The sequence below is a fragment of the Ambystoma mexicanum genome, chromosome 13 (assembly GCF_040938575.1).
Source record: "Ambystoma mexicanum isolate Mex_15411 chromosome 13, UKY_AmexF1_1, whole genome shotgun sequence".
Taxonomy (NCBI): Eukaryota; Metazoa; Chordata; class Amphibia; order Caudata; family Ambystomatidae; genus Ambystoma; species Ambystoma mexicanum.
In genome coordinates, this window is record NC_090938.1 from 742,049,043 (window position 1) to 742,073,444 (window position 24,402).

At 48.8% G+C, this 24,402-nt stretch overlaps 1 protein-coding gene across 3 annotated transcripts in view; it reads left to right on the forward strand.

Annotated features, from left to right (window-relative positions):
- The window catches only part of LOC138521878 (E3 ubiquitin-protein ligase TRIM39-like), a 164,476-nt gene that overhangs the window by 101,294 nt on the left and 38,780 nt on the right, over positions 1-24,402 (forward strand). For 2 of the 3 annotated variants that reach the window (XM_069635038.1, XM_069635037.1), the window contains one exon: positions 7,689-8,240. The exons of the other annotated variant lie outside the window; for it this stretch is intronic. In XM_069635038.1, the coding sequence (XP_069491139.1) occupies positions 7,689-8,218 (530 nt within the window). In that variant the 3' untranslated portion in view covers positions 8,219-8,240. The remainder of the gene's footprint in view (positions 1-7,688; positions 8,241-24,402) is intronic. 3 annotated transcript variants of the gene reach the window in all.

A 24,402-nucleotide genomic window follows, 5' to 3' on the forward strand; every position in this document is an offset into this window, starting at 1 on the left:
CCCAAGAGGCCTACAGAGGCCGCGGCAAGCAAGGAGGATCTCGCTGCCGTCGGCAGGGAGGCTAAGGCGGCAAAGCCTCGGCCAAGCAAGACAGAACCGGCCGTGGCGTTGGGCCCCCACCGGAGCACCCCAGTGGGAGGCCGGCTGACGAAGTTCGTCGGCGTGTGGGAGACCATCTCCACCGACCGTTGGGTGCTGGATACCCTGACCCGAGGACACTCACTCGAATTCCAAAAGAAGTGCCCTCACATTCCCACCGTGGCCAGGAAGGAAAATCACGTCCCTCAACTGCTGTTGGAGGTAAGGGCGCTGCTCAGAAAAGGTGCCATCAAGCTCGTCCCGAAGAGGCTCCGGGGCTCCGGAGTGTACTCAAGGTACTTCCTCGTCAGAAAGAAGACGGGCGGCTGGCGCCCCATCCTGGACCTTCGTCGTTTAAACAAATATATCAAGGCACAGAAGTTCAGGATGGTCACCCTCCAGCACGTGCTGGGACAGCTGGAGGAAGGCGACTTCCTGTCGTCGTTGGACCTGGAGGATGCTTACTTCCACATCCCCATCCTAAAAGGACACTGAAAGTTCCTCAGATTTGTAGTCCAGGGCCGTCACTACCAATTCAGAGCCCTACCATTCGGATTGATGTCGGCACCCAGGGTGTTCACCAAGTGCCTAGCGCCGGTGGCGGCGCGGCTGCGCCTGCAAGGGATACACGTCTACCCCTACCTGGACGACTGGCTCATCCGTGCAAGGACAAGAGAACTCGCCGTCGAGCACACGGCGAGGACTGTCCATCTACTCACAGAACTGGGATTCGCCATCAACTACCCCAAGTCCCACCTGGTACCGTCGCAGGTGGCCGTGTTTCTGGGAGCGAAGCTCGATACAGTGAGGCGCCTGGCGGCTCCGTCGGAGGAAATGACGACGGCCATCCTGGGCAAGGTGCAGCACCTGCTAGCCACGGACGTGGCCAGGGTGAGGTCCATCAAGTCCCTCCTAGGGATGATGTCCTCATGCATCTACCTGGTGCGCCTTTGCAGACTACGGATGCGCCCGCTTCAAGAATTCCTCGACGCCCGTTGGACCCAAGCGACGGGCAACTTCGAAGACAGGATCCTCCTCAACAAGGTGTTCCGTCGGGCCATTCAGTGGTGGGGCTCCCGTGCGCACCTCACGGCGTGCACGGACTTCCAGACCCCGGCGTACCAGGAGACGGTGATGACGGACGCCTCCCTGGAAGGATGGGGTGCCCACACCGGAGATCTACACGCAAGAGGCCTTTGGCTCTCGGAGGAGATGTCCCTCCACATCAACATCCTGGACCTCAGAGCTGTGTTCTGGGCGCTCAGGTCGTTACTCCCGTCCCTCAAGGGCAAGGTGGTGAGGGCCTTCACGGACAACACCACCACGATGTTCTACATACAGAAGCAGGGCGGAACCAGATCCCCAGCCCTATCCAAGGAGGCCCAGGATCTGTGGCATTGGGCCGTCGCCCAAGGGATGTTTCTGGTGCCTTTTCATCTGGCAGGAATAAAAAACACCATCACCGACTCACTCAGCAGAGAGCTGCGCTCGTGCCACGAGTGGGAACTACGCCAGGATGAAGCGGATCGACTCTTCCAGCGATGGGGCAAACCCCAGATCGATCTGTTCGCGACGGCGACAAACTCCAAGTGCCGGAGGTTCGCCTGCAGGTTTCCCCAACCGAGGAGCATGGGCGATGCTTTCTCGTTCCCCTGGGAAGGCCGATTCCTGTATGCATTCCCTCCGCTGCCGTTGCTGCTCCGGCATCAGCCGGAATCAGCTCAAGAGGTCCCGGTGCAAGATGATCCTCGTCGCACCGGCGTGGCCGAGGCAGATCTGGTTCCCGGACCTTCTGGACTTGTCAGCGTCTCCACCAGTCAAGCTGCAGGCGGACGCGGATATTCTCCCCAGAGGAGGAGGCGCCATTCTTCATCACGACCCGGCGTCGCTGAACTTGCAGGCCTGGCTCCTGCAGCACTAGAGTTTGGAGGGTACGATATCCCGGCTTACTGCAGAGCGGTGCTTGAAAAGGCCAGGGCGTCCTCAACTCTCAAGTGCTACAGACATAAGTGGAAGAGGTTCTCTGTCTGGTGCCGTGCACAGAAGATTAACCCTCTGTGGATTACGGCCCCTCAAGTACTGCCGTACCTACTGTCGCTGGCCAAAGCTGGACTAGCTCACGCCTCCATCAAAATACATCTGGCCGCCATATCCCGATACACCAGAACTGCAGGACGGACGTCTTTGTGGTCTCATCACCTGGTGAAGGAATTCATGAAGGGACTATTTCGATCATTCCCGCCGGTGAAGGCCCCTGCCCTGGCGTGGGAGCTCAACGTGGTGCTGACCAAGCTCATGGGGGCCCCATTCGAGCCTATGCATTCGGCACCGTTGAAGTTCCTGTCGTGGAAGACAGTTTTTCTCGTGGCCATCACCTCCGCACGATGAGTGGGAGAGATCCAGGCCCTATCTTGCAAGCCTCCATACTTGACTTTTCACGACACGAGGGTGGTGCTGAGGACGCACCCCTCCTTTATGCCCAAGGTGCCGTCGGACTTCCACCTCAACGAGCCCTTGGTGTTTCCAGTTTTCTTCCCGTCACCTTCGTCGCCGGCCGAGAGGACTTTGCACTCGCTGGATGTAGCTAGAGCGCTGAAGTTCTACGTGGACCGCACGAAGAGTTTTCGAAAGACCTCACAGCTTTTTGTGAACTTTGGACCTGTGAACCAAGGGAAGGCTCTCTCAAAGTCTTCCATTTCCAGATGGCTCTCCGGCTGCATCATGCACTGTCATCGGTTGGCAAACCGACCGTTGCCTGGCCGTCCGAGAGCCCATTCGACCAGAGCGATCGCTGCTACCATGGCGTTCTTGTCTGGTGTGCCCCTGCTGGACATCTGCAGGGCTGCTACGTGGAGGTCGACGCACACCTTCACGAGATTCTACTGCGTCGACCGGGATTCCAGGGAGGAGTCCAGAGTCGGCCAAGCAGTGCTGCGCAACCTGTTCGCCTGAAGGTGGGCCTGGTGAGGAGGTAAGAGATGCTTAATGTTGAGTAATGCTTAATGTTGAGCCTTTGCCACCTCCCGTGGTTGTGCATGTGTGTACTGCTATGTATTCTTATATTCATGAGCATGTGAATCCATGCCAGACCCCATGCTGGAAAAGGAACAAGTTACTTACCTGTAACTGTTGTTCTCCAGCATGGGTCTGGCATGGATTCACTGGCGAACCCTCCCTCCTTCCCCTCTGCGGCTCTTCACTTGGTCATACTGCCACTTTACGTGCTACCAAATCTGAGGATGGCTGCCAGGGGAGGGGCTTAGGGAGAGGGCAGTCATTGGCTAGGGGCAGTATGACCCAGAGATCAGTGATTGGTTACTACTAAGAAAGACAGATCAGAAACGAAACTGATACTGATTTTTTCTTTACCGAGGATTCCCAGCCTGACAACGGGGAATATTCATGAGCATGTGAATCCATGCCAGACCTATGCTGGAGAACAACAGTTACAGGTAAGTAACTTGTTCCTTAAGTGAAGTCTCTTGGAGAGCCACCGGGGAGTAGTCATCATTTTCTTCCATCAAGCCATCCCCCTCCAATAAATGGCGATGTCTGTTTGTTCCAACTGAGCAGACTCGCCATGTGGTCAGGGACATGTGCTAAGGGCCTGGCCCCCCGTGTAGAGCCACCAATTTTGCCAGCCAAGTCCAATGAGATTTTTCCCCCTCAGAACGGGCTGGAAATCCAGCCTCATAGTTAACTTCGGGGGCAACTGGGATTTTATTTAAGTTTAATTCTTTAATGCCGGGTAACCCGTTGTCATATCTATCTATCTAAAAAAAATGTATATGGTGCCACTCGCCCAAAGGCCTCAGAGCGCTCACAGGACTTACAAACATGAACACATAAAGAGAAGAACAAGGGTGAGTTAGGCCACTCCATTTGAGGGACAAGCCCTTGGGGAGAAACCTGCCTCATAAGTTCATATTAATCAGCTTTTCTGTCAAAGAGAAAGGTTTTCAAACGTTTTTTAAAATGTATTGTAGATACGCATCCCCTAATGTCTGGTGGAAGCGAGCTCCAAAGGGAGGGGGTAGGGGGGCAGGCATTAAATCCAGCCCCTCCGATCTTTTTTAGGATGACACGCGGTTGATCCAAGGTTACCCTATTATTTGAATGGAGAACCCGTCTAATGGGAGTTTTTTTTCACTCTAGAGGAGAGGTGCAGCGGGGCTTCACCTGCCAGGCATTTAAACACTAGGACAGAGCCCTTGAACTGAAAGCGCTGCTCATCTGGGAGCCAGTGCATTCTCCTGCGGGATTCAGAGAACTGCACGGCGGCCAAGGCCGCAAACAGCACGCACCGCTCCATTATGCGTTACCTGGAGCTTCTTAATATTTGCTTGAGACGTGCCCACCAAGAAACTGTTGCAATAGTCAAGCTTTGTGTTCACTATGGCTGCTGCAATCAGGGCCCTATTAGCCTCTGATAAGTCGCGGCGAATCTGCCACAGCAGGTGCACGTGATAGGAGCACGAGGATTTCAAATATGAAAGAAAGATGAGAATCAAAAAAGACTCCACGCGTCTTAACTGAATCGCTCACTGGGATGATATTCCCATTTATCACAAAACAATGATATCTCGTGCCATACTCCCTTTCCACCGGCACACGCTCGTATCCCATGCGTCCAAATGATGTCTCGTGCCATACTCCGTTTCCACCAGCACACGCTCATATCACATACGTCCAATGATATCTCGTGCCATACTCCGTTTCCACCAGCACACTCATATCCCATACGTCCAAATGATATCTCGTGTCATACTCCGTTTCCACCGGCACACGCTCGTATCCCATACGTCCAAATTATATCTCGTGCCATACTCCGTTTCCACCAGCACACTGCTCAATAAATATCGTAGAGGGATAATAGCGTGGAACAAGTGCAGTACATGGGCACGATTCAAAACTAAAGTGTCCTGGCCACAGAACAAACTCTGGACCCTAAGGGCCCTGTGGGTGCAGCTATCCTTGCCTTAGAATCGTTACTGGGCCCTATTGCTTTGTTTCTCTTTGCCTGCCTCTTTCTTGCTGCGTTTCTCTCCGTCTTTCTTTCTTGCTGCGTTTCTCTCTGCCTGCCTCTTTCTTGCTGTGTTTACCTCTGCCTGTCTTTCTTTCTTGCTGTGATTCTCTCTGCCTGCCTCTTTCTTGCTTTATTTCTCTCTGCCTGTCTCTCTTTCTTGCTCTGCTTCTCTCTGCCTGTCTCTCTTTCTTGCTGTCTTTCTCTGCTTGCTAATCGTTCTTTCTTGCTGTGTCTCTCTCTGCCTGTCTTTCTTTCTTGCTGTGTTTCTCTCTGCCTGTCTTTCTCTCTTGCTGTGTTTCTCTGTCTGCTAATCTTTCTTTCTTGCTGTGTTCCTCTCTGCCTGTTTCTCTTTCCTGCTGTGTTTCTCTCTGCCTGCTAATCTTTCTTTCTTGCTGTGTTTCTCTCTCTGCCCCTCCGGGTTTATTTCCTACTTTCATCCAATCCCTCACTTTTGGAATCTCAAGCAATATCCAGCATTTGCATTAAAAACACGAGAGAAACGCCTGTCTTTCCTCTAAACGAGTGCAGAGGGGTGTGGATGGGGCACCAAGGTGACAGTCCTACCTTTATTTCTTCATTTCCCTCCCTCCTCTTTAGTGTTCTGTCTCCTTCCCTCTATCCCCCCTGCCTCTCTCCCTCTGCTTGGATTCTATCTCCCTTGCTGTCTGCCTATTGATCACCGGCTCCTCTATTTCCTCTCTGCGTGTCTTTTTCTCTGCCTTTTCTTATTATCGCTCTCTATCTCCCTTTCATTCTCCCCACTCTCTGCGCCCTCTATCTTCCTCTCCCACTCAACCTTCTCTCCATCTTTTCTCTCTTCTCTCTCTTTCCTGTTGTTTCTCTGTGTTAGTCTGTCTCTCTCCTGTTGTTTCTCTGTGCTAGTTTGTCTCTTTCCTATTGTTTCTCTGTGTTGATCTGTCTCTCTCGTTCCTGTTGTTTCTCTCTGTTAGTCTGTCTCTCTTTTCTGTTGTTATTCTGGGTTAGTCTGTCTCCATCTTTCCTGTTTGTCTGTGTTAGTCTGTCTCTCTGTCTTTCCTATTGTTTCTCTGGCGCATCTCTGCTCGGTCTTCCCCTCTTTCACCTCTGCCTGCCCCGCTCTGTCTTTTTCTCCCAGTCTTTGTCTCTCGCTGTCTCTGATCTCCCATCACTACATGTCTCTTTCTTGGCTGTCTCTGTGCTCTCTCTTCACCCCTTCACTTCCTTTGCTCGGCAGAGCTGCAGGTCACTCTCTGGCTGGGAGTGAGGTGTGTAAAGATGTCAGAAGAGAAGGGGGTTTGGGGATTTTGGGGGATTTTCCAGGAGTTCACTCTGTTGTATCACGAGGCTGCCTGCGAGGTGGGGGGACTCTCTCTGAATAATATGACAGGGATTATAAATTGTTCTCTCTGTTCCACCACCTCCGTCTCCCGCACCGTCTCTCCTCTCTTCCTCTCTCTGCTTCTCATCATGTCCATGTTGCTCTCTCCCTCTTCACGTGTCTCTCTTCCACTCATCCTTTCCTCCATGTTCCGCTCTCTCTGCATCTTCGGCGGTTCCCTCTCGTGTCGCTTTATCATTATTGCTCTCTCTTTTCTGTCTTTAATCTGCAATATTTCTTTATTTCTATCCGACATTCAGTCAGTCTCCTCTCTGCTTGTTTTTCAGTCTACCTTTCTGAGTCTCTCTACTGTCTGTCTCTCCGTTCTGTCACTCTCTTCTCTGCTGTCTCGTCTCTCCCTCTTTTCCCTGCAGATCTCTTGTACCCGCCTCTCTCTCCTCTCTGGCTGTCTCTTCTGTGTCCCTCTCCCTCCCACTCTTCTCTCGTCTCTGCTGTCTCGTCTCTCCCTTTTCTCTGCAGATCTCTTGTACCCGCCTCTCTCCTCTCTGCCTGTCTCTTCTGTGTCCCTCTCTCTCCTCTCTGCCTGTCTCTTCTGTGTCCCTCTCTTCCCTGCCTGCCTCTCTTCTGTGTCCCTCTCTGTCCTCTCTGCCTGTCTCTTCTGTGTCCCTCCCTCTGCTTGTCTCTTCTGTGTCCCTCTCTCTCTTCCCTGCCTGCCTCTCTTCTATGTCCCTCTCCCTCCCACTCTCCTCTCTGCTTCTCTTCTCTGCTGTCTCGTCTCTCCCTTTTCTCTGCAGATCTCTAGTACCCGCCTCTCTCCTCTCTGCCTGTCTCTTCTGTGTCCCTCTCTCTCCTCTCTGCCTGTCTCTTCTGTGTCCCTCTCCTTTCCTTTCTCGCTCTCTCCTCTGGCTGTCTCTTGCGTTCTTCTCTGTTCGTTTCCATCGCACCCCCTCGCTCCCCCCATTCCTTGCCGACCCGAAGACCCCCTGGGGCCTGAGAAGAAGGTGACTGATGGAGGTGGAGAATGAGGAAGTGAGGAGAATTGTGAGGAGGGGGGGAGCTCTCCCCGTTATCTCTGGAATTTGGGGTTCACTTCGGGTTTCATTAAAGAATCGAGGAACAGCCGCATTCCCACTGGGCTGTGGGCGGGGTCTGCCGGTGTCTGGCGACAGGAGGCTGTGATTGGCTGAGCTCTCGCTGTTGGTGTGATTGACAGGCTGTTGGCGCCCTGTGATTGGCTGGTTTCTGAGCCGGGCTTCTCTCTTGCAGGTGAGGTGACTCTGGATCCTGGCACCGCTCATCCCGAGCTCATCGTGTCCGCGGACGGGAGAAGCGTGAGATGGGGACCCCGAGCCCAGGACCTGCCCGACACCCCCCAGAGATTCACTATATTCCCCTGTGTCCTGGGGAGGGAGGGGCTGAGCTCCGGGGGGCATTACTGGGAGGTGGAGGTGTGGGGCTGCCAGGGCTGGGCCCTGGGGGTGTGTGATGAGTCTGTGCCCAGGAAGTGGGGGCTCACAGCATCACCTGCGCGAGGAGTCTGGGCAGTGGGGCTCCAGGCTGGTAAATACAAGGCTCTCACCTCCCCTCCCACACTCCTGACCCCCCGTGCTCCCCCCAGGGTACTGGGCTTCTTCCTGGACTATGAGGCGGGCAGGCTCTCGGTCTACGATGCTCAGGACCGGGCTCTGCTCTTCACCTTCCCGGGGGCCCCCTTCCCCCGCTCCCTGCGGCCCTTCTTCTGGACATGGAGCCCCGAGGGGGGGCTGCGGATCCTCCCGGGGGCAGGAGGGGACTAAGAGCAGCGGAGCCCGGCAGCAGGTAAGGGGGGGCTGTGTCTGGGGGGGGCGCAGGGCTGCAGGTAAGGGGGGGCTGTGTCTGTGAGGGGGGTGCTGCAGGTAAGGGGGGGCTGTGTCTATGGGGGGCTGCAGGTAAGGGGGACTGTGTCTGTGGGGGTGGGGGCTGCAGGTAAGGGGGCTGTGTCTGTGGGGGTGGGGCATGGGGGCTGCAGGTAAGGGGGCTGTGTCTGTGGGCAGGGGCGTTGCTAGGGGGGGCTAAGGGGGCTATAGCCCCTGATCTTTTGGTTGTAGCCCCTGATCGAATCTCAGGAGCTACAGCCAAAAGACTAGCTCGCCCCCAGTCCCAACAGTTCCAACATAAGCTTAGCCCTGGGTCTTATCCAGACCTAGCAACCCACAATCTTGAAGGGTCCAATCCGTTTGTCCTGTAAGGCCCTCTGCCTTGTAGGTACCATAACCAAAACAAGCTGGTCTGGAGTAAACTCCACCATGTTGGCCTTCTGGTCATGCCAATGTTTGACCAGAGCCGAGCCTGACCTGCTTTCAGGTTATCTAAAGTTTCTATCATCATGAGTGCCATCCTCCTCCTGGGGCCTAACACATAGTCAGTGACTCTCACTGGCTGTAGGGAAGGAGCACTTTCCAATCCTTCCTTGATCAGGGCCAAAGGGTATTTGACTGGATGACCATAGAAAACTTCAAAGGGCTGAACCCAACCCCTGCTTGAGGGACTTCCCAATAAGGAAAGAGAAGGCATGGCAGTAGAAGGTCCTGCTTTCTTCTAAAGGGTTCCTCTAAAGCACCTATCCTGCTCTTCATAGTTCTGTTAAACTTCTCCACCAACCCATTGGTCAGGGGATGGTAGGCTGTTGGGAACTTGTAGGTCACTCCACAGTTTTTCCACATGGTCTGCATGTAGTGGGACATAACATTCGACCCCCTGTCAGAGATGACCTCCTTAGGAAAACCTACCCTGGTAAAGATACCAAGGAGGGCCTTAGCCACTGCCTGAGCAGTAACAGTTCTCATAGGTATCGCTTCAGGATACCTTGTAGCATGGTCTACCACAACCAATATAAATCGGTTACCTGAAGAAGTTGCAGGGTTTAGGGGACCAACCATGTCAATCCCCACCACCTCAAAAGGGACTCCCACTACAGGGAGGGGCACTAAAGGTGCCACATTCTTGGCTCCACTCTTGCCAGAAGTCTGACAGGTGTGGCAGCTCTTACAGAATTTCTCTACATCAGCCCCCATCTTGGACCAGTAGAAGTACAGAGATAACTTCTCTTTGGTCCTCTTGAAACTCAAGTGGCCAGGCAGAGGAATCTCATGTGGTAACTGTAAGAACATCTGTCTCACCTCCTGGGGCACTACCAGTCTCCTGTAGTCCCCTGGGGTAGACTCAGTAGGTTCACTGTAGAGGAGGCCATCCTACCAGTAAAGCCTATGATTCCCTGGCTCTTGCCCTTCCAGCGGTCGAAGCTGTCTGCTGGTGCAGACCTTCTAGAGAAGGACACTCTCTTTGACCTCTGCTGAAGTCTGCCCTAGGGGGTCCACATTCTGCAAGTAAAATCTGCAGCTCAGGATTGTCTCTAGGATCCAGATCTCCAACGCAGGGAAGGTTTTCTTCCAGCACAGTGTCACCAGTAGCTATCTCTTTGGTTGGTCCTCCCACTCAGCTGGGGAAGGGGTCACTGGGGTGTCCCGTGAACAGGTTTAGGTTTAAGACCTTTCTTTCTCCCAGAGACTTTAGATTTCTCTTTTGTCTTTCTTTTTCCTTGTAATAGAAGGGTGGCCTTCCTGTGTACTGGAGGTATTAGGAAATATCCTCAACCACCCACTGAGCGTCTCTCAAGGTTGCCTCTCTGGCCAATCTTGTTTGCCCCTGCAACCTTTTGCTGGGAGGCCTGGGGGTGCTACCTACAACTCAAAGTTTTCAAATAATTTCCCAACCGGACTCTCCCTGGCACTTCATTCTGTACACTGACAGGTATTCTAACAGTCATATTATTGCACTGGATGAGAGCTGGCAGAACAGGAACCATTTGGATAGGGCCTCCTGCGAGTTTAGTGGGACATTTGGGGGCCTTGGCCACATACTTAGGTTTGAAAAAACTTTCATCAACCACTGTAATGCTGTAATGCCTGCCCCAGTGTCTCTGGGGGCAGGGGTCGCCTGACCATTTACAAGAACACCGTCCTTATAATATTATTTTGTGTTATCTGGTATGGAGTTGTACACATCCACATTCTGTTGACCCAGGGACACTAAAGAAACACTCGCTTGAACTCCAATGGGGTCTTCAGCCAGTAATTGAAAGTGTGCACTTGCCATTTGAGCTTCTCCATCAGGGATGAAGGCTAAGGAGGCAGTGTGGACGCCTGAAGGTTTACCCTTTTATCTGGGATCCCCTTTCACATGATCTACAGACCCACATACAAAGCATTTCCCATATGTTCTCTCTCTAGAATGGGGGTTTATGTTGACCTCTCTGGTTTGGCACCAGATGGTTCACTAGACTTACCAGGTTTCCCATGGAATTTACCCTTGCTATGTTTGTGGCCCTCTTCTGGATGGCTTGAATTAGAATTCTCTTTCCCCTGCCCCAGAGTCCTTGTGAGTGGCCCTGTTGGCTACCCACAAGTCAGCAGCCTCTGCTAACTTTTTGGCATCAATCTCATGAGTCAGCCAAATGCTGTCTCAGCTCAGGAGAGCAGGCATCGGATTCTAACAAAAAAAAGATTCCTCATTCCTTCAAGGGAGGTCACTCTGTAACCCTTAACCCAACCATCTAAGTTTTTCAAACATTCACATACCCAGGTAGCCCAAGGGGTGCCATCAGTCTATTTGAGGGTCCTAAACCTCTTAAGGCACTGGGAGGGAGTTTTCCCATATCTGGCTATTAATGCCAGTTTCACTGACTCAACCTTTCTCTCAATGGCACCCAACTCAATTAGACCATCAGGGCCATTCAGGGGGAGCCTAGACATGAGCCATGGAATTAAATCATTCCCACTGATTCCTTGAAGACCATAGGTGTATTCAAACGTACCCCGCCAATCCAACACATCAAGTTTAGGTTCATACATACTCGCTGCTTCTTTGGGCAGGTGAGGGCACTTGGGACTAGAAAGACCTAGAGGACCCTGAAAAGGAAGCAGAATCAAGGGACATCCCTTTCATATCCATTTCATGGTGCATCTCTCTTTCTCTTAGTTTCACCTCTTGATGTTTGGCTTCAGCTCGGGCATGTAACTTCTTAAATTCCAACTCACTCATTCTTTCAAGAGAAACATATTCTGGGTTTAACTGTGGACCTTGTGGGGTCCCAATGGAAACTGGCTGAGGCATAAGGGCAGGCTGTGGCAGAGAGGGTCTCTCTTCCTGAGACTCTTCTACCTCCTCTGACTGCTCTTGCAGATTGGAGCGTGACTCTTAACTGACACCCTCATCATTATCTTCCATATTACTTGGGTGAGTTGGTGTTACAGGCCTACTAACCAAACTTTGGTGATTCAACCATTGTTTTGAGCTGTTATCTGATCTCGGTCTTCACCAAGCTATTAATGAGTCCACACGTGTTCTGGGTAACACTCTCGACTTGGTCCTGTCTGATGAGTCTACAATCTCTACCTCCTCTGCTGGACCGGTGGTCTGGTCTGACGATTAATTAGTTCCTTTTTTGCTCAAACTCCCCTCTCCTCTGTTAAAAATTCCGCCTGTCACTGCCTAGCAGTGAAACTGGCGCCGAGCAGATCGCAACATTTTTGCATCTATTCTTAATTCACAGTGCAATGATAACACTTCTGTGGATTTCTCCTTACTAACAGAATTTCTTAGGGCAGCGACTGACGTTGTGGCCCCTCTCACATCTATTCAACTTTGTAGGCGCCCCTCTAAACCCTTGTTATCTGATGATCTGAAATCTGCCCATCTCAAGTAGAGACAGGCAGAACGCAAATTGCGTCACTCATATGGGTCACTGGCAAAAGTGACTTATCGTCAACTTATTACAGGCTACCATATAGCTATCGAACAGGGCCACTATACTCTTACAATGTGAAAAGGCCCTTAATCAGCCCCAAAGCTCTTTGCAGTGGTCAGGTCCCCATCCTCCACCACTAATCTTTTGCCCTCAGTACTGCCCTCGCAGATGCTCTGTGACGCACTAGCTTTATATTTTGTCACTAAAATTGCCACGCGCCAATATCCAATTGGCCCAGCAATCTGCTATGTGTAGCTACTCAGTGCCTGTAATGGTGGATACACTTCACACTTGGTCTGATTTCCCTATATTTTCGGATGAAATAGTGGGTCAGACTATGATGCACTCGAAATCCGCAGCCCCTTCGGATCCTATACCACCTAAGGTGCTTCAAGACATCATGTCTGGTATAGTCAGACAGGTATCGCAAGCAGTCAATCTGTCCTGTCAATCTGGACATATCCCGCTGGAGCTTAAACAAGCGGTGGCTATTCTTCTCTTGGGGAAAAACCGGCACTGGATCCTTTAGTCCCCGCTAACTTTCATCCTATCGCTCTCCTACCTTGTTATGAAGCTACTTGAAGCTCTGGTTTCTCCTCTTCTCTTTCTTCTTGGAATCTTCTGGGTTCTTGGACCCCTTCCAGTCAGCGTTCCGTCTGGGGCATCGTACCGAGAATGTTCTGGTATCTGTGGTTGATGATATGGCCAGGCTGGTAGACAGCGGGGGTGTGGGTGCCCTAATTTTGTTAGATCTTTCAGCGGCTTTTGACACTTGTCAACCACTCCATCCTGCAGTCTGGCATGGCCTAGGCGGGCCTCTCCTGGTCCGTTCTGGCTTGGTTTACCTCTTTCCTTTCCAATCGCTTTACCTCCTTCCTTTTTCTTCCCCATCTCACGCGCTATCCTATGGCGTTCCTCAGGGCTCTGCCTTGTCCCCTATGGTTTTTAACATCTATATTCAGCCTCTTGTCTGTCTCGAATGCTCTTTTCGCCTCAGGTGCTACTCATTTGCCGACGACACCCAAATACTGGTTCATGACAATCTTAATCCGTTGGAGGGGTCGTGATAGTTGCGTCGGTGCCTGACAGCTGTTGGGGAGTGGGTGAACAGCAATTGGCTGAAACTGAATGGGGACAAGACGTCGGTCTTGGTGGTGGGTTCTCCCCCTAATCCTACTTTTTGGACTCCTTCGTTTTTGCCTCCTGCATTGGGTAATTGTCCTTTTCCAGTGACTCTGGTGAAAAACCTGAGGGTTGCCCTTTCTTCTACTCTTTCTATGGCCCGTCTGGTAGGCACAGTTTGTAAAGCTGGCCATTTTCATCTGAGGATACTACGGAGGGTTCCACCGTTTTTGCCTAGTCACCTCCGTCCTCCAGTAGTGGCTGCTTGTGCTTAGCCGACTGGATTGTTGTAATGCTTTGTTTTTGGCTCAACCTGTGGGACTGATCCACCGTCTCCAGGTATTGCAAAACCTAGCAGCTTGAATTGCTACAAACTCGACCTATTGTACTCTCTTATTTTGCCAGTCCTGCGTTCACTGCACTGGCTTCCGGTGGCCAGGGGCATTGAATTTAAGGCTCTGCTTAGCTCATCAAGCTTTTTATCAGCAGGGAGCAGACTATCTTTGGGATAGATTTGTCCCTTACCGCCCGGTGGAGACCTTCGCTCTGCCAATGCCTGCCTGGTGGTGATACCTAGGCTCTGTCTTTCTCGAGTGGGAGGCCAGACATTTTCTACTGCTGCTGGTAAATTGTGGAATGGTCTGCCTCTCGCACTGAGCTGTACCTGTTACCATTTGGAATTCAGACATCTGCTTAAGACGCTACTTTTTTAGATTGGTGTTGGCTGTCTTCTGGGTGCCTCTTAGCGCCAAGATGCCCTTGGGTGAATGAGCACTCTATAAAACTCGATAACATAACAAGAGCACCCACAGCCATCATCACACTAGGCACACAACCTCTAGCCGTACACCGACTACATCGCCTGGAACACACAGCCACGCGGTTTCGAAAGAGAGGGAAAAAACCTTTTCCACAAAGCGTCCTTTGTCCTCTGGGTCCTCGCACTCGTGATCACCGAACTACAACATTTCAAAACAGATGCCAAATAAGCCCATTACTGACAATGCTCCAAAAAAAAAAAAAAATCCTTTCTTTTGAGCGTATAAGAACAAATGCCGAAAGTTAAACTCTCAACGCTAGGCTCTGGCAGGTCTAAAATGCAATAATAGCAGTTAAAACATCTCCCGAAAATGTTTCATGAAACTAAACTCTTAATTATTTCGAACCCTGTTGAGGTCACGTCAAAGGACAAACCTTAAACGCCTTCTAAAACAACTTTAACAGAGACTTTACATCAGGAGAAACATGCCTCTTGCCCAGAACCCTCTCCTTTAGGGTCAATCCCATTACCAAGATCCACTGAGTGGACTACAGACAAATTTGAAAAAGTCATGAAACGTATTTCATGCTTTGTAGACTTCATGGACAGACACCCAGAAGAATTCTCAAACCTGCAGGGTAGTGGGGAACAAAGGTTAAACACTTCTGAGCCAAATACTACTTCAGATCAGGCCATACCTAGTCCTAATCAAGACACCTCTGATGATTTATACTTCATGACCCCCCTCTCCTCCACAGCGGGGTGATCAGTACTCGCAGGACAACCAATACAGCCAAGACCAATTTTATGATTACGATGACCCAGATTTATATCTATTACCGTCTCCAGAGGACCAAGACTAGCAAATTGCTGATTCCCCGATAGACAATCTAATGTAGTACAATGACCTTCTAATTAAAGCCGCCCAACAGTTTCAAATTGATACTCAAGAAGCCCTACAAGATGCAGATTTCGTGGACGACATTTTGGGAGATAAAAGAGCAGTAACACAGTTCATTCCCTTGCTCCAATCTGTGGAAAGACGAATTCACCCGTCTTTACTTACTCCCGCTTTAACCAGAGCTGTTAATACTAGGACTGAACATTGTCTTAAACCTGCTCCAACAGATACCCTCTACATAAGAGGACAAATAAAACCGGACTCCTTGCTGGCAAGAAACACCAGGAAAAGGGCAGGCACCCCATTAGCATCCGCAGAGGCCCCCCTGACAAGGAGAGTAAGAAGATATACACTATGGGCAGGAAAGTGGCAACATCGGCAGCGTACCAAACATGCATCGCCAACAATACAACCCTATTGTCCAGTTATAATTGCCATCGCTGGAACACTGCGAACGTGACAACATCCCAGAACCTTTAAAAACACAAATATTAAAGTCAGTCTCTGATGGTAAACTGGTTGCCAGCTGCATCTTAAAAAATAACTTGGACGCAGCAGACAATGCTGGACGCATTATAGCGGAACTAACTTTTATAAAACGCCATGCATGGCTGCGTCAATCCGGTTTCAAATTGGAAACCCAGGCTACCTTGGATGCCCATCAAGCCAAATGTCCTGTTTGGTAAATCTGTCGATGATACACTAAGAGTGCAAAAGAAGAACATGAAAACAGTCATTGGGTCAAATCACCTACAAACCTTTTATACAATGGGGGTGTTTAATACACATCACTCTTTTTGCAACCAATGATGCCCACGTTCACAGGGATCCAATCGGGGACAGTCCTCTTCCTGGGGTAATTCCCAGGTTCAGTCCACTCCTTATCAATTCAATTTTCAAAGGGTCTATAGAAGGGCTAGAGGTAGAGGAAGAGCCTCCGGTACTAGAGGCTCCTCTGCCTCGAAGCAATGACATCCCAGTGCACGTTCCCTCTATAGAGACCCAGTGGCACCTTCTGGCAACAATGGTTTCTAATAATGACCATAAACTTTTGGAAACTGGTCGCGGAGGGTATCGACATGGGTCTGAGATCCGATGGAGGTGCGATCGCCAAGGATACCTGGATGGCGCATTTTCACAGGTTCTTTTTCGATAAGTCTCGAAGTGATGCAGGGGGCAAAGTGGGAGAGTCTATTGGAGATATAAAGTTCTCGAATGCTGAAGTTCTAGGAGCAATTGGTTAAATGAAACTCGGCAAAGCCGCAGGCCCAAATGGGTTGACCTCAGATATTTCTTTGTGTTCCCCAGAGTGGTGGGCACCGGTTCTGGGCAAACTGTTCGGAGGGTGCTAAAGTGCCGGCACTCGGGAGGTGTGGGATTATTGTCCTCCTTTTCAAAAAGGGTGCGGTGGACAACCTTAAATGTTACAGACCCATTTCCCTACTAATATATCCCATATCCCCCTAAAAATCTTTTCGAAATGACTCCGGTAAGCAGGCCGGCGGCCCTCTGATGGAGACAATCCCCGGCGGTAAAAGCACACATAACCATCACCAGACTAAACGCACAACCACGAGCCATACGACGGCCACGTCATCGGTAAAACATGGCCACACAGTGTTGAGGGCGAAAAAGTTCCAAACACTCATTGTCCACTGCGTCCTCGCACTCGTGATCACTGCAAGACAAAACTCCCAAACAGGCGTTGAGTAGGCCAGTTACCGACACTGCTCCAAAAAAGGCCCTTCTTTCATGCGCGGAAGAACAAACGTCGAAACATATATCTTTGACGCAGAGTTTAGGCCTGTCGAAAATACAACAGTTAAGACTAAAACATGTCCCCAAGACACTTCTTTAAAGTAAAACATTGAAATTGTCCAGATTTCAGATATTCTCAAGAAACCCGTTACACACCCTCTCAAGACACATTAACAGAAGCATTACAACATGGTAAACCTGCATCTCAGTCACAACCCTCACCCTCTGGACCAAACCCTTTTCCAAGAGAGTGGACCACAGAAAGAAGGTTATGAACACGATTTCATACTTTGTAGATTTTATGGACCGGCACCAAGAAGAATTCGGACAACAGGGTACTGGAACACCACAAGGTAGTGGGGAACCACCTTCTAAAGTACATAGGCTAGACAGCTCTCAGCCTAGCACCTCCACAAACCAACCTTTTCTTAGTCAGGACACTTCAGACGGCCTGTACATTATTGACCCTTCTCATCAAAGTGATCAAATCTCACAAGATGACCAATATACAAAAGACCAGTTCGATGACGATCCGGATATATATAATGGCATCCCCAGAAGACAAGGACCAGCCTACTGCTGACTCCCCAATTGACCCTTATCTCTACAACAGGCTCATAACAGGGGAAACGCCACAAGTTGGTAAAAACACCCAAAGCACAATATCTGTTGTTCAAATTAGGGTTCTCCATCAACGAGAGAAAATCAAGTCTTGTCCCCAGTCAAATAAAACAATTCCTAGGAGCAATTATAAAGTCTCAAGAGGAGTTGGGTTTTCCCTTCAAACGAGAGAGTACAAAACATGCTTTTTCAAGTACCCCACTACATAGCCGGTCATCGGATAACCGTGCGCAAGGCAATGCACCTGCTTGGATGATGGCTTCATGCATTCATCTTGTTCCACACGGCCGGCTGCGCGTGTGCCCAATGCAAGAGCGGGTAGGGAAACTATTTATTTATTTTTACATTTATTAAGCGCACAAACCTGTGGGCATCGAGGTGCTGTTACAACCAGGCACTCTTACAGTATGGACAGGCAGGAAGGCCGAAACCGGATAACAAGTAAAATAGTGTCAGTGGCGCTAGGTGAAAAGCCAAGTTTTCAGAGCTTTTCCCAAAGGCCCAATAAATTTGTGGTGGGAGAGAGTTTGTTAGGCAAGATGTGTATATAGTAACCCTGTGGGGGACTACACCAACCTTGTCCTCTTGGCAATAGGTAACCCAACCTTTGGTATAGGCCTGTACTACACAAGTTGGTAGAGTGACTGAGCAGCCAGGCTTATCTCAAGGGGGGTCAATGTGAGCTGTAGGGTTGCAACATAGAGATTCACGGTGACATGTATTCAAATAACACTTATACGCAAAGTTTCTTGGTAAAATAATTATTAATTAATTTAACAGTCAGTTTTAAAATAAGCCTTCTTTAGAAGGGAGCAATATGCAACACTTAAATATACTTCAAAAATACACCCTCTCAGTTTCAGTAAATAAGTAGATACCCTTTTGGGATGGCACACAGACACTTCCTACACCCTGGGGTGACTTCAATAGTTAGGACACTGTGGACATTAATATATCACTTGTACATTTAAAGCAATACTGAGTTTGCTGTCAAAAGGAAAAAGGTTAGGGGAGGAAACAATGGTTAACAAGTTTCTCAAACAGGAAAGCACTTTTAGTATCCCCCAATAGAATGCAGGTTAAGCCTTTCCCATCTATACAAGTAAAGAATGTATGACTTTTTGGAGGGACAGTTAAATGCAAAGTCAGAGGGTAAGAAGAGTCTTCAGGGAGCCAGGACAGCCAATGTCAATTGAGCAAAGTCTAGGAGAGCTGAGGCACTTCTTGAAGATTAGCACAAAAGGCTTGCACAATGTTAAAGATAGTTTGTTGAAAAGAAATCACTGTTGGGCCACAAGCTGGGAGGCTTGTGAAGGGCAAAGCTGCAAGCAACTCTGCAAAAGGTAACAAATGCGAGTCTCAACTGAGAGCAAGCAGGCTACACACAACAAGAGGTAAGTTCCCATAGTTCACAGTACCTTGAGTCTGAAGAAAAGGTTCCAGCTGGCTTCTGTTCCCGTTGTAGTTCCTGCAGATCCGGTTGTTCCTGGGCCTCAGTTGTCTGGACAAAAGGGAGGACGTCTGGGGACTCCTGCACTACGGTTTGAAGGTCGGTGGCAGCAATGGGCACACTTCAGATCAGCAGCACTTAGCAGTTTCAGCTACTCGCAAATGGCACCACCTTGGTTCTCAGATACATTGTGGACTTTCCTCGATTCTGGGGTCCAGCACTCTGTTGAGGTGGCTCAGGCTTGGTTAGTCCTGTTTCGAGGGCGTCCGGAGGATCCTCCTGTAGCTCGGGTCTGACTTAAAAACGATGCACTCTATTCTGGTGTTCCTGTCCCCTGGCACTCGGTTCCTGCAGCAGCAATGAAAGTACAGCCAGCAGAGAGAGGGGTTCCAGTCAAGCTCGTCTTGGGGCTGATTGGTCCCACCAACCCAAGGGGAGAAGTCGTCCTTGCAGGGCTTCCCTTGTCAATCAGAATTCAGAGCTTCAGCAATGCAGCAGGGCTTCACCGGGCAAACCAACGTTCCAGGAGTTACAGCAAGCTTCTCTTCCATCATGTTCTTCGGATTCCTTCGTCCAGTGGTCGACTCTGCCTTCCTTGCAAAAGACCTCGCCTTTTATGCATGTTTCTCCCATTCATTCGCACCCTAGCTGTCACTTACACAGCAGGTTGGCTGTCCAGCAAGGACAGCTAGGCAACCAATCACCTTGGGGTGCATTCCTGTAACCAACGAGACTAAACAGGGAGATTCGGGATCCTACCTTGCTTCCTGCCCTGCCAGACACGCTGGAGCCAGAAGCGGGCTTCCGCAGTGAACCCTGCCAAAGACAAAATGAACAAAGGGACCAAACCTGGTTTGGCGTGCAGAGTAAATCTCAAGAGGGACCTTTACAACAAGAAATGGCTAAAAAAGAAGCCCGGGGCAATTTTGACAAAATGGGCACCCATGGGTGCAATACTGCAGCTGAGGATTCAGCCTGCGGTAAACACGCACAATGGTAGGAAAAAGTAAACCACTGCCACCAGCCAATAATTGTAGAAAGGATAACATAAAAATGTTACATGAGAAAGTAGACAAAGGGGATACTAAGTAACTCCTACAACACTCTTATGTAAGATAGTGTGTGCTGGGTCTACAAAGTTACAAAAAGGTAAGTAAAGTCAATTTCACTATACTGCTCTTGGAAACAGTAGTTTATCCAAGAGAAGGTATTTAAACCTTGAGAAAATCCAAAAGACTTCTCAGTTCAAATCAGATCAAAACACCTGGGCGAGGGAGAAAAAGGGCTCACTCACTCCAAGGATAAAAGTAAAAAGTCCCAAAGTTCAGTAAAAGAGCTGGGGGTCTCTAAGGAGGGAGGAATTAAACACTAAAATGTAAATTCTCCCTAACAGAGTTCCATTGATGAATGGCAATGGAAGGGACGCTGGTACCCCTCACCTCACCCCCCGGCTAGCTTGAATTTAAATAAGACAAGTCTGTGGTGGGCATAAACTCTTCTGATGGGTCTGGTGGAATGGGCTTTAGCAGAGCTTTGTGCGAGGTACGGTGGTGCAGAGTTCGACGGGCATTAGTGCGAAAGAGTTTTAAAGATAATCCTTTCCTTAACTGGCAGCCAGTGGGAATTCATTCTTTCTTCTGAGATGTGGTCTCTTTTGGGGCTATTGAGGGCCGCGCGGCTGGCATTGTTCTGGATGACTTGTAGTTTGTGAATGTTAGAGAGGAGGTGCCAGCAAAGAGGGCATAGCAGTAATCCCGTCTGGCTCCGACGATGGCCCTCGCAATGGTAAGGCAGTCGCCTGGAGCCAGGAAAGGTCTGGCCGCATTAATGAGCTTCGTTGTGTAGGCAGCAGTTGTCGCGATGGCGTTAACCTGACACGTCAAGGAGAGTGAGGAATCCGGGTAAACCGCTATGGTCTTTACCAAGGAGGAGACTGGAATCTGTAGATTGTCAATACTGAAGTTGGCATATTATGGGGGGAGGTTTCTTAAGACTGATGGTGGCCAGACCATCAAGGTCTGTCTTTTCGTCATTTAGACAGAGGCCGTTGTTGTTCATCCAAGCCTGGATGTTAGAGTAGATTGAATTTAGAACGTGGGAGTCATCTAGATAGTTGCCAGTTAGGGGTAGCAGAATTTGATTATCACACAACAATGGTCTCAGGTCAGTGGGACAACCTAGTGGTTGTTTGACCATGGTAAAAGGGAAACCTTTTCGCAACCCACCAGTACAAGCCACTCTCACAACAGACTCTTCACTCTCGGGTTGGGGAGCTCATTACCTTCATCATACTGCACAAGGCGTGTGGACACAAAAACAGCAAAAAACCACATAAACCTACTAGAGTTGATGGCAGTCCTCAAAGCCCTTTAAGCTTTTCAACAGCACTTAGCAAGACAAACAGTTCTTGTCCTCACGGACAGTAGTACTGCCATGTTCTATCCGAATAAACAAGGCGGGACACACTCTCGAAGTTTGTCGAGGTTAGCACAAAAGATTTGGAAGTGGTCTCTCAAATGAAACATTTACCTAGTGTCACAACATGTTCCAGGGGAACACAATTCACTAGCAGACACACTGAGCCGAAGTCTACAACTCCCCGCAGAACTCGAGTGACAAATTCACAAATATATTTTAAACAATGGCTTCACCCAATGGGGACATTCACCTCTAGACTTTTTCGCAATAAACAAAAACACACAATGCCCAGACTTCGCATCCAGGTTTCCCCAACCAAGATCCAAAGGGAACACCCTGGGGATGAGTTGGTCAGGGAAATGTGCTTACGCTTTTCCACCAACACCAATCCTGAACAAAATAGTGCACAAAATGCACCAAGAACAAGTCCCACTAATTCTGATAGCTCCAATATGGGCTTCACAACCATGGTTTCCACACCTACTCAAACTAGCAACGTGCAAACCAATCAAACCTCCGTACACATTCAACATGCAGCCTGGCTCCAGCCTGGCTCCTGAAGTCATAGAGTTTGAGCACTGAAATCTTCCACAAAGGTGTATGGACGTTCTAAAAGAGGCACGGAAACCCAACACAAGCCACTGTTATTTTAACAAGTGAAGGAGATTTGTCATTTGGTGCAAGTCCCGTAACATCAATCCAGTTGACTCTTCTCCATCGCACATAGTGCATTATATGTTTACCTTCTAGACTCAGGTCTAGCCTTTAATTCTCTCAAGGTACACTTAGCATCACTCTCTGCTTACACTACATCTCAAAGTATCCTGGTGGAAAGTACCAGTAATCAAAGCATTCATGGAAGGAGTTAAAATACTATATTCTCTCCATCTCAAATCCACCATCTGGTTGGGACCTTAATGTTGTACTCCCAAAACTCATGGGTCCACCCTTTGAACCGATGCACAAAGCCAGTATAAAGCATTTAACTTACAAAACTTCTTTTCTTATCGCTATCACTTCTATAATACGAGTCGCCGAACTAATTTTTTCTCACTCTCATATGTGTTTCTACCTGATTTGGATTTTGTGTTTTCACTGTTTTTGGAGTCTGACAAACTCCATAGGCATCTGCTTTTTGCATGGTGACACACAGCACCTTTAGTTCAGTGTCACAGATAAATCCTTTAGATTTCTCTTAAGGTTTAAATACCTTTTCTGGGGTGAACTACAGTTCCCAAGAATAGTAAAGTGAAATTGACTTTCCTTACCTTTTCTCTTTGTAGGTCCAGCACACACCATCGTATGTGTAGTGCTGGGGGGTTACTTAGTAGCCCCTTACCCTAATTTATGTAAATAGATAAAAACAAATGGATAAAATGAAATAATACAACGAAAGTACACAAAATTTCATCTACTTGATCACAATTTGAAATTTAGTTAGCCGGGTGTTCTCGGTGTAAGTTCTGTCATTCGACATACAATTAATCCCATATTTCCCTCCAAGCTGCTTCCCCCTCAGCCATTCTACTCTTCAGACCTTACATTTTATTTAATTTTTTCAATGAGTGTTGTCAAAGCAGTTTTTAAGGCTTCATTCGAGATCAGCATTAGCCTTACCCATAGGTATTTGATCAGGACTAGGGCCGTTCATTGTAAGAAGCCCCCCAAGTAACTAGTTCTCAGGTCCAAAAAGAAGGGGCACTCTAATACCAGATGGGGCAATGATTTGAGTGGAACTAAGCTGCTCATCCGGCACCCCCGCATATCTCTTGGTATCCCCAGCTTTGGCCCTATAGCTTCCAAAAGTAGGTAAGGCATTGAGGCGAAACTTAAGGTAGAGATCACAATTTTTTGGAGGGGAGCTTCTGCTAGTAGGATCTCAACTTGCGTGATGGTGTGAACAAATGGTGGTGGTTATCTTTGAACAATACCTATCTGTTTAGGTCGTTGTGGTCGTTGATTTCGTGCCAAACAATGATCTTCCTCTTTTTTACATAATCACTATCTGAGGGAGCAAGTGAGATCATGCTGGCTAAGTTCACGCATCTCTTGTGAAACCTAAACAAGAATGAAGGGTGGGACAATTTGCCCTTTAGCAGATCTTTCATATAGGAGCAAAGGGAATTTCCATCGGCCGCCATTATTTTTGAGTGCAAGGACAAGCATCTTTTTATGTACTGGGCCCACCAAGATGTGAGGCCCAGTTCCAACCTGATGGCACCTATAGGTGTAGACTTTGGGAGGGCTAGAACCGTCTTCCAAACCTTCCCTTCCAGTCTTTCAAAAAAGGTTCTATTAAGAAAAGGCATCAATTCTCAACCGTTGCGACGATGTTTAGTTTATACAATTCAATCAGCAGCAGCGAGGAGAAAGCACAGAGTTTACTCCATAGGGCCTACATAAGAGTGATACCGAAACAAGTTTAGTCGTCATTCTATCTCTTTCCAGCTGGAATTTATTTTTGACAAGAGCGCATACCTTAGATTGCGGTGGTAACTTGTACAATTTTGGACTGGTTTAGGTTCCAGGAATAAGCTTTTGGCTTATGCTTTGTTGAGTATGCCAGAACTAAAGACTTCTGAGGGTTCATTTTTAGATGGTTGTTTAGACTATTCCCCCACATTTCGGCATGGTTCCTCTCCATGTAACCGTATACCGCGTCCAAAATTCTTTGTAGGCTAGTGGGAGTATAATCTATTAATAAAATGTACCCCTAGCTCACCCCATTTTGGCGCGTGCCCTTCCCATGACAAAGACTCCTTCCATAAATCCTCCATGAAAAGATTAAAGAGAATGGGGCCGAGCACACAACTTTGGCGGACCCCTCTGGTAACAGCAATAGAACTAGATAGATCTCCCTGCGTGTTTAGCCTTACACTTACGGAGTTATTACTATAGAGTAGCTGAATCATTCGCAGAAGTCCTTGGCAAATACCCCACTTCTCTAGCTTCTCCCAAAGGATGGCTATTTTTATTTTTTTTATTTTATATGGTTTATTACAAACCTTTAAAATATGATTACATCATCAAATCCAATCAACATAACATAAAACATTTCCATTCAGCAGATTGTTGCATTTTTGCTCAACAGTTTTTTCGGCCGTTTACTCAGGCAATTTCCTTTTCAAAGTTATTTAATTTAATTTCCACAATGTCTATAAAAAA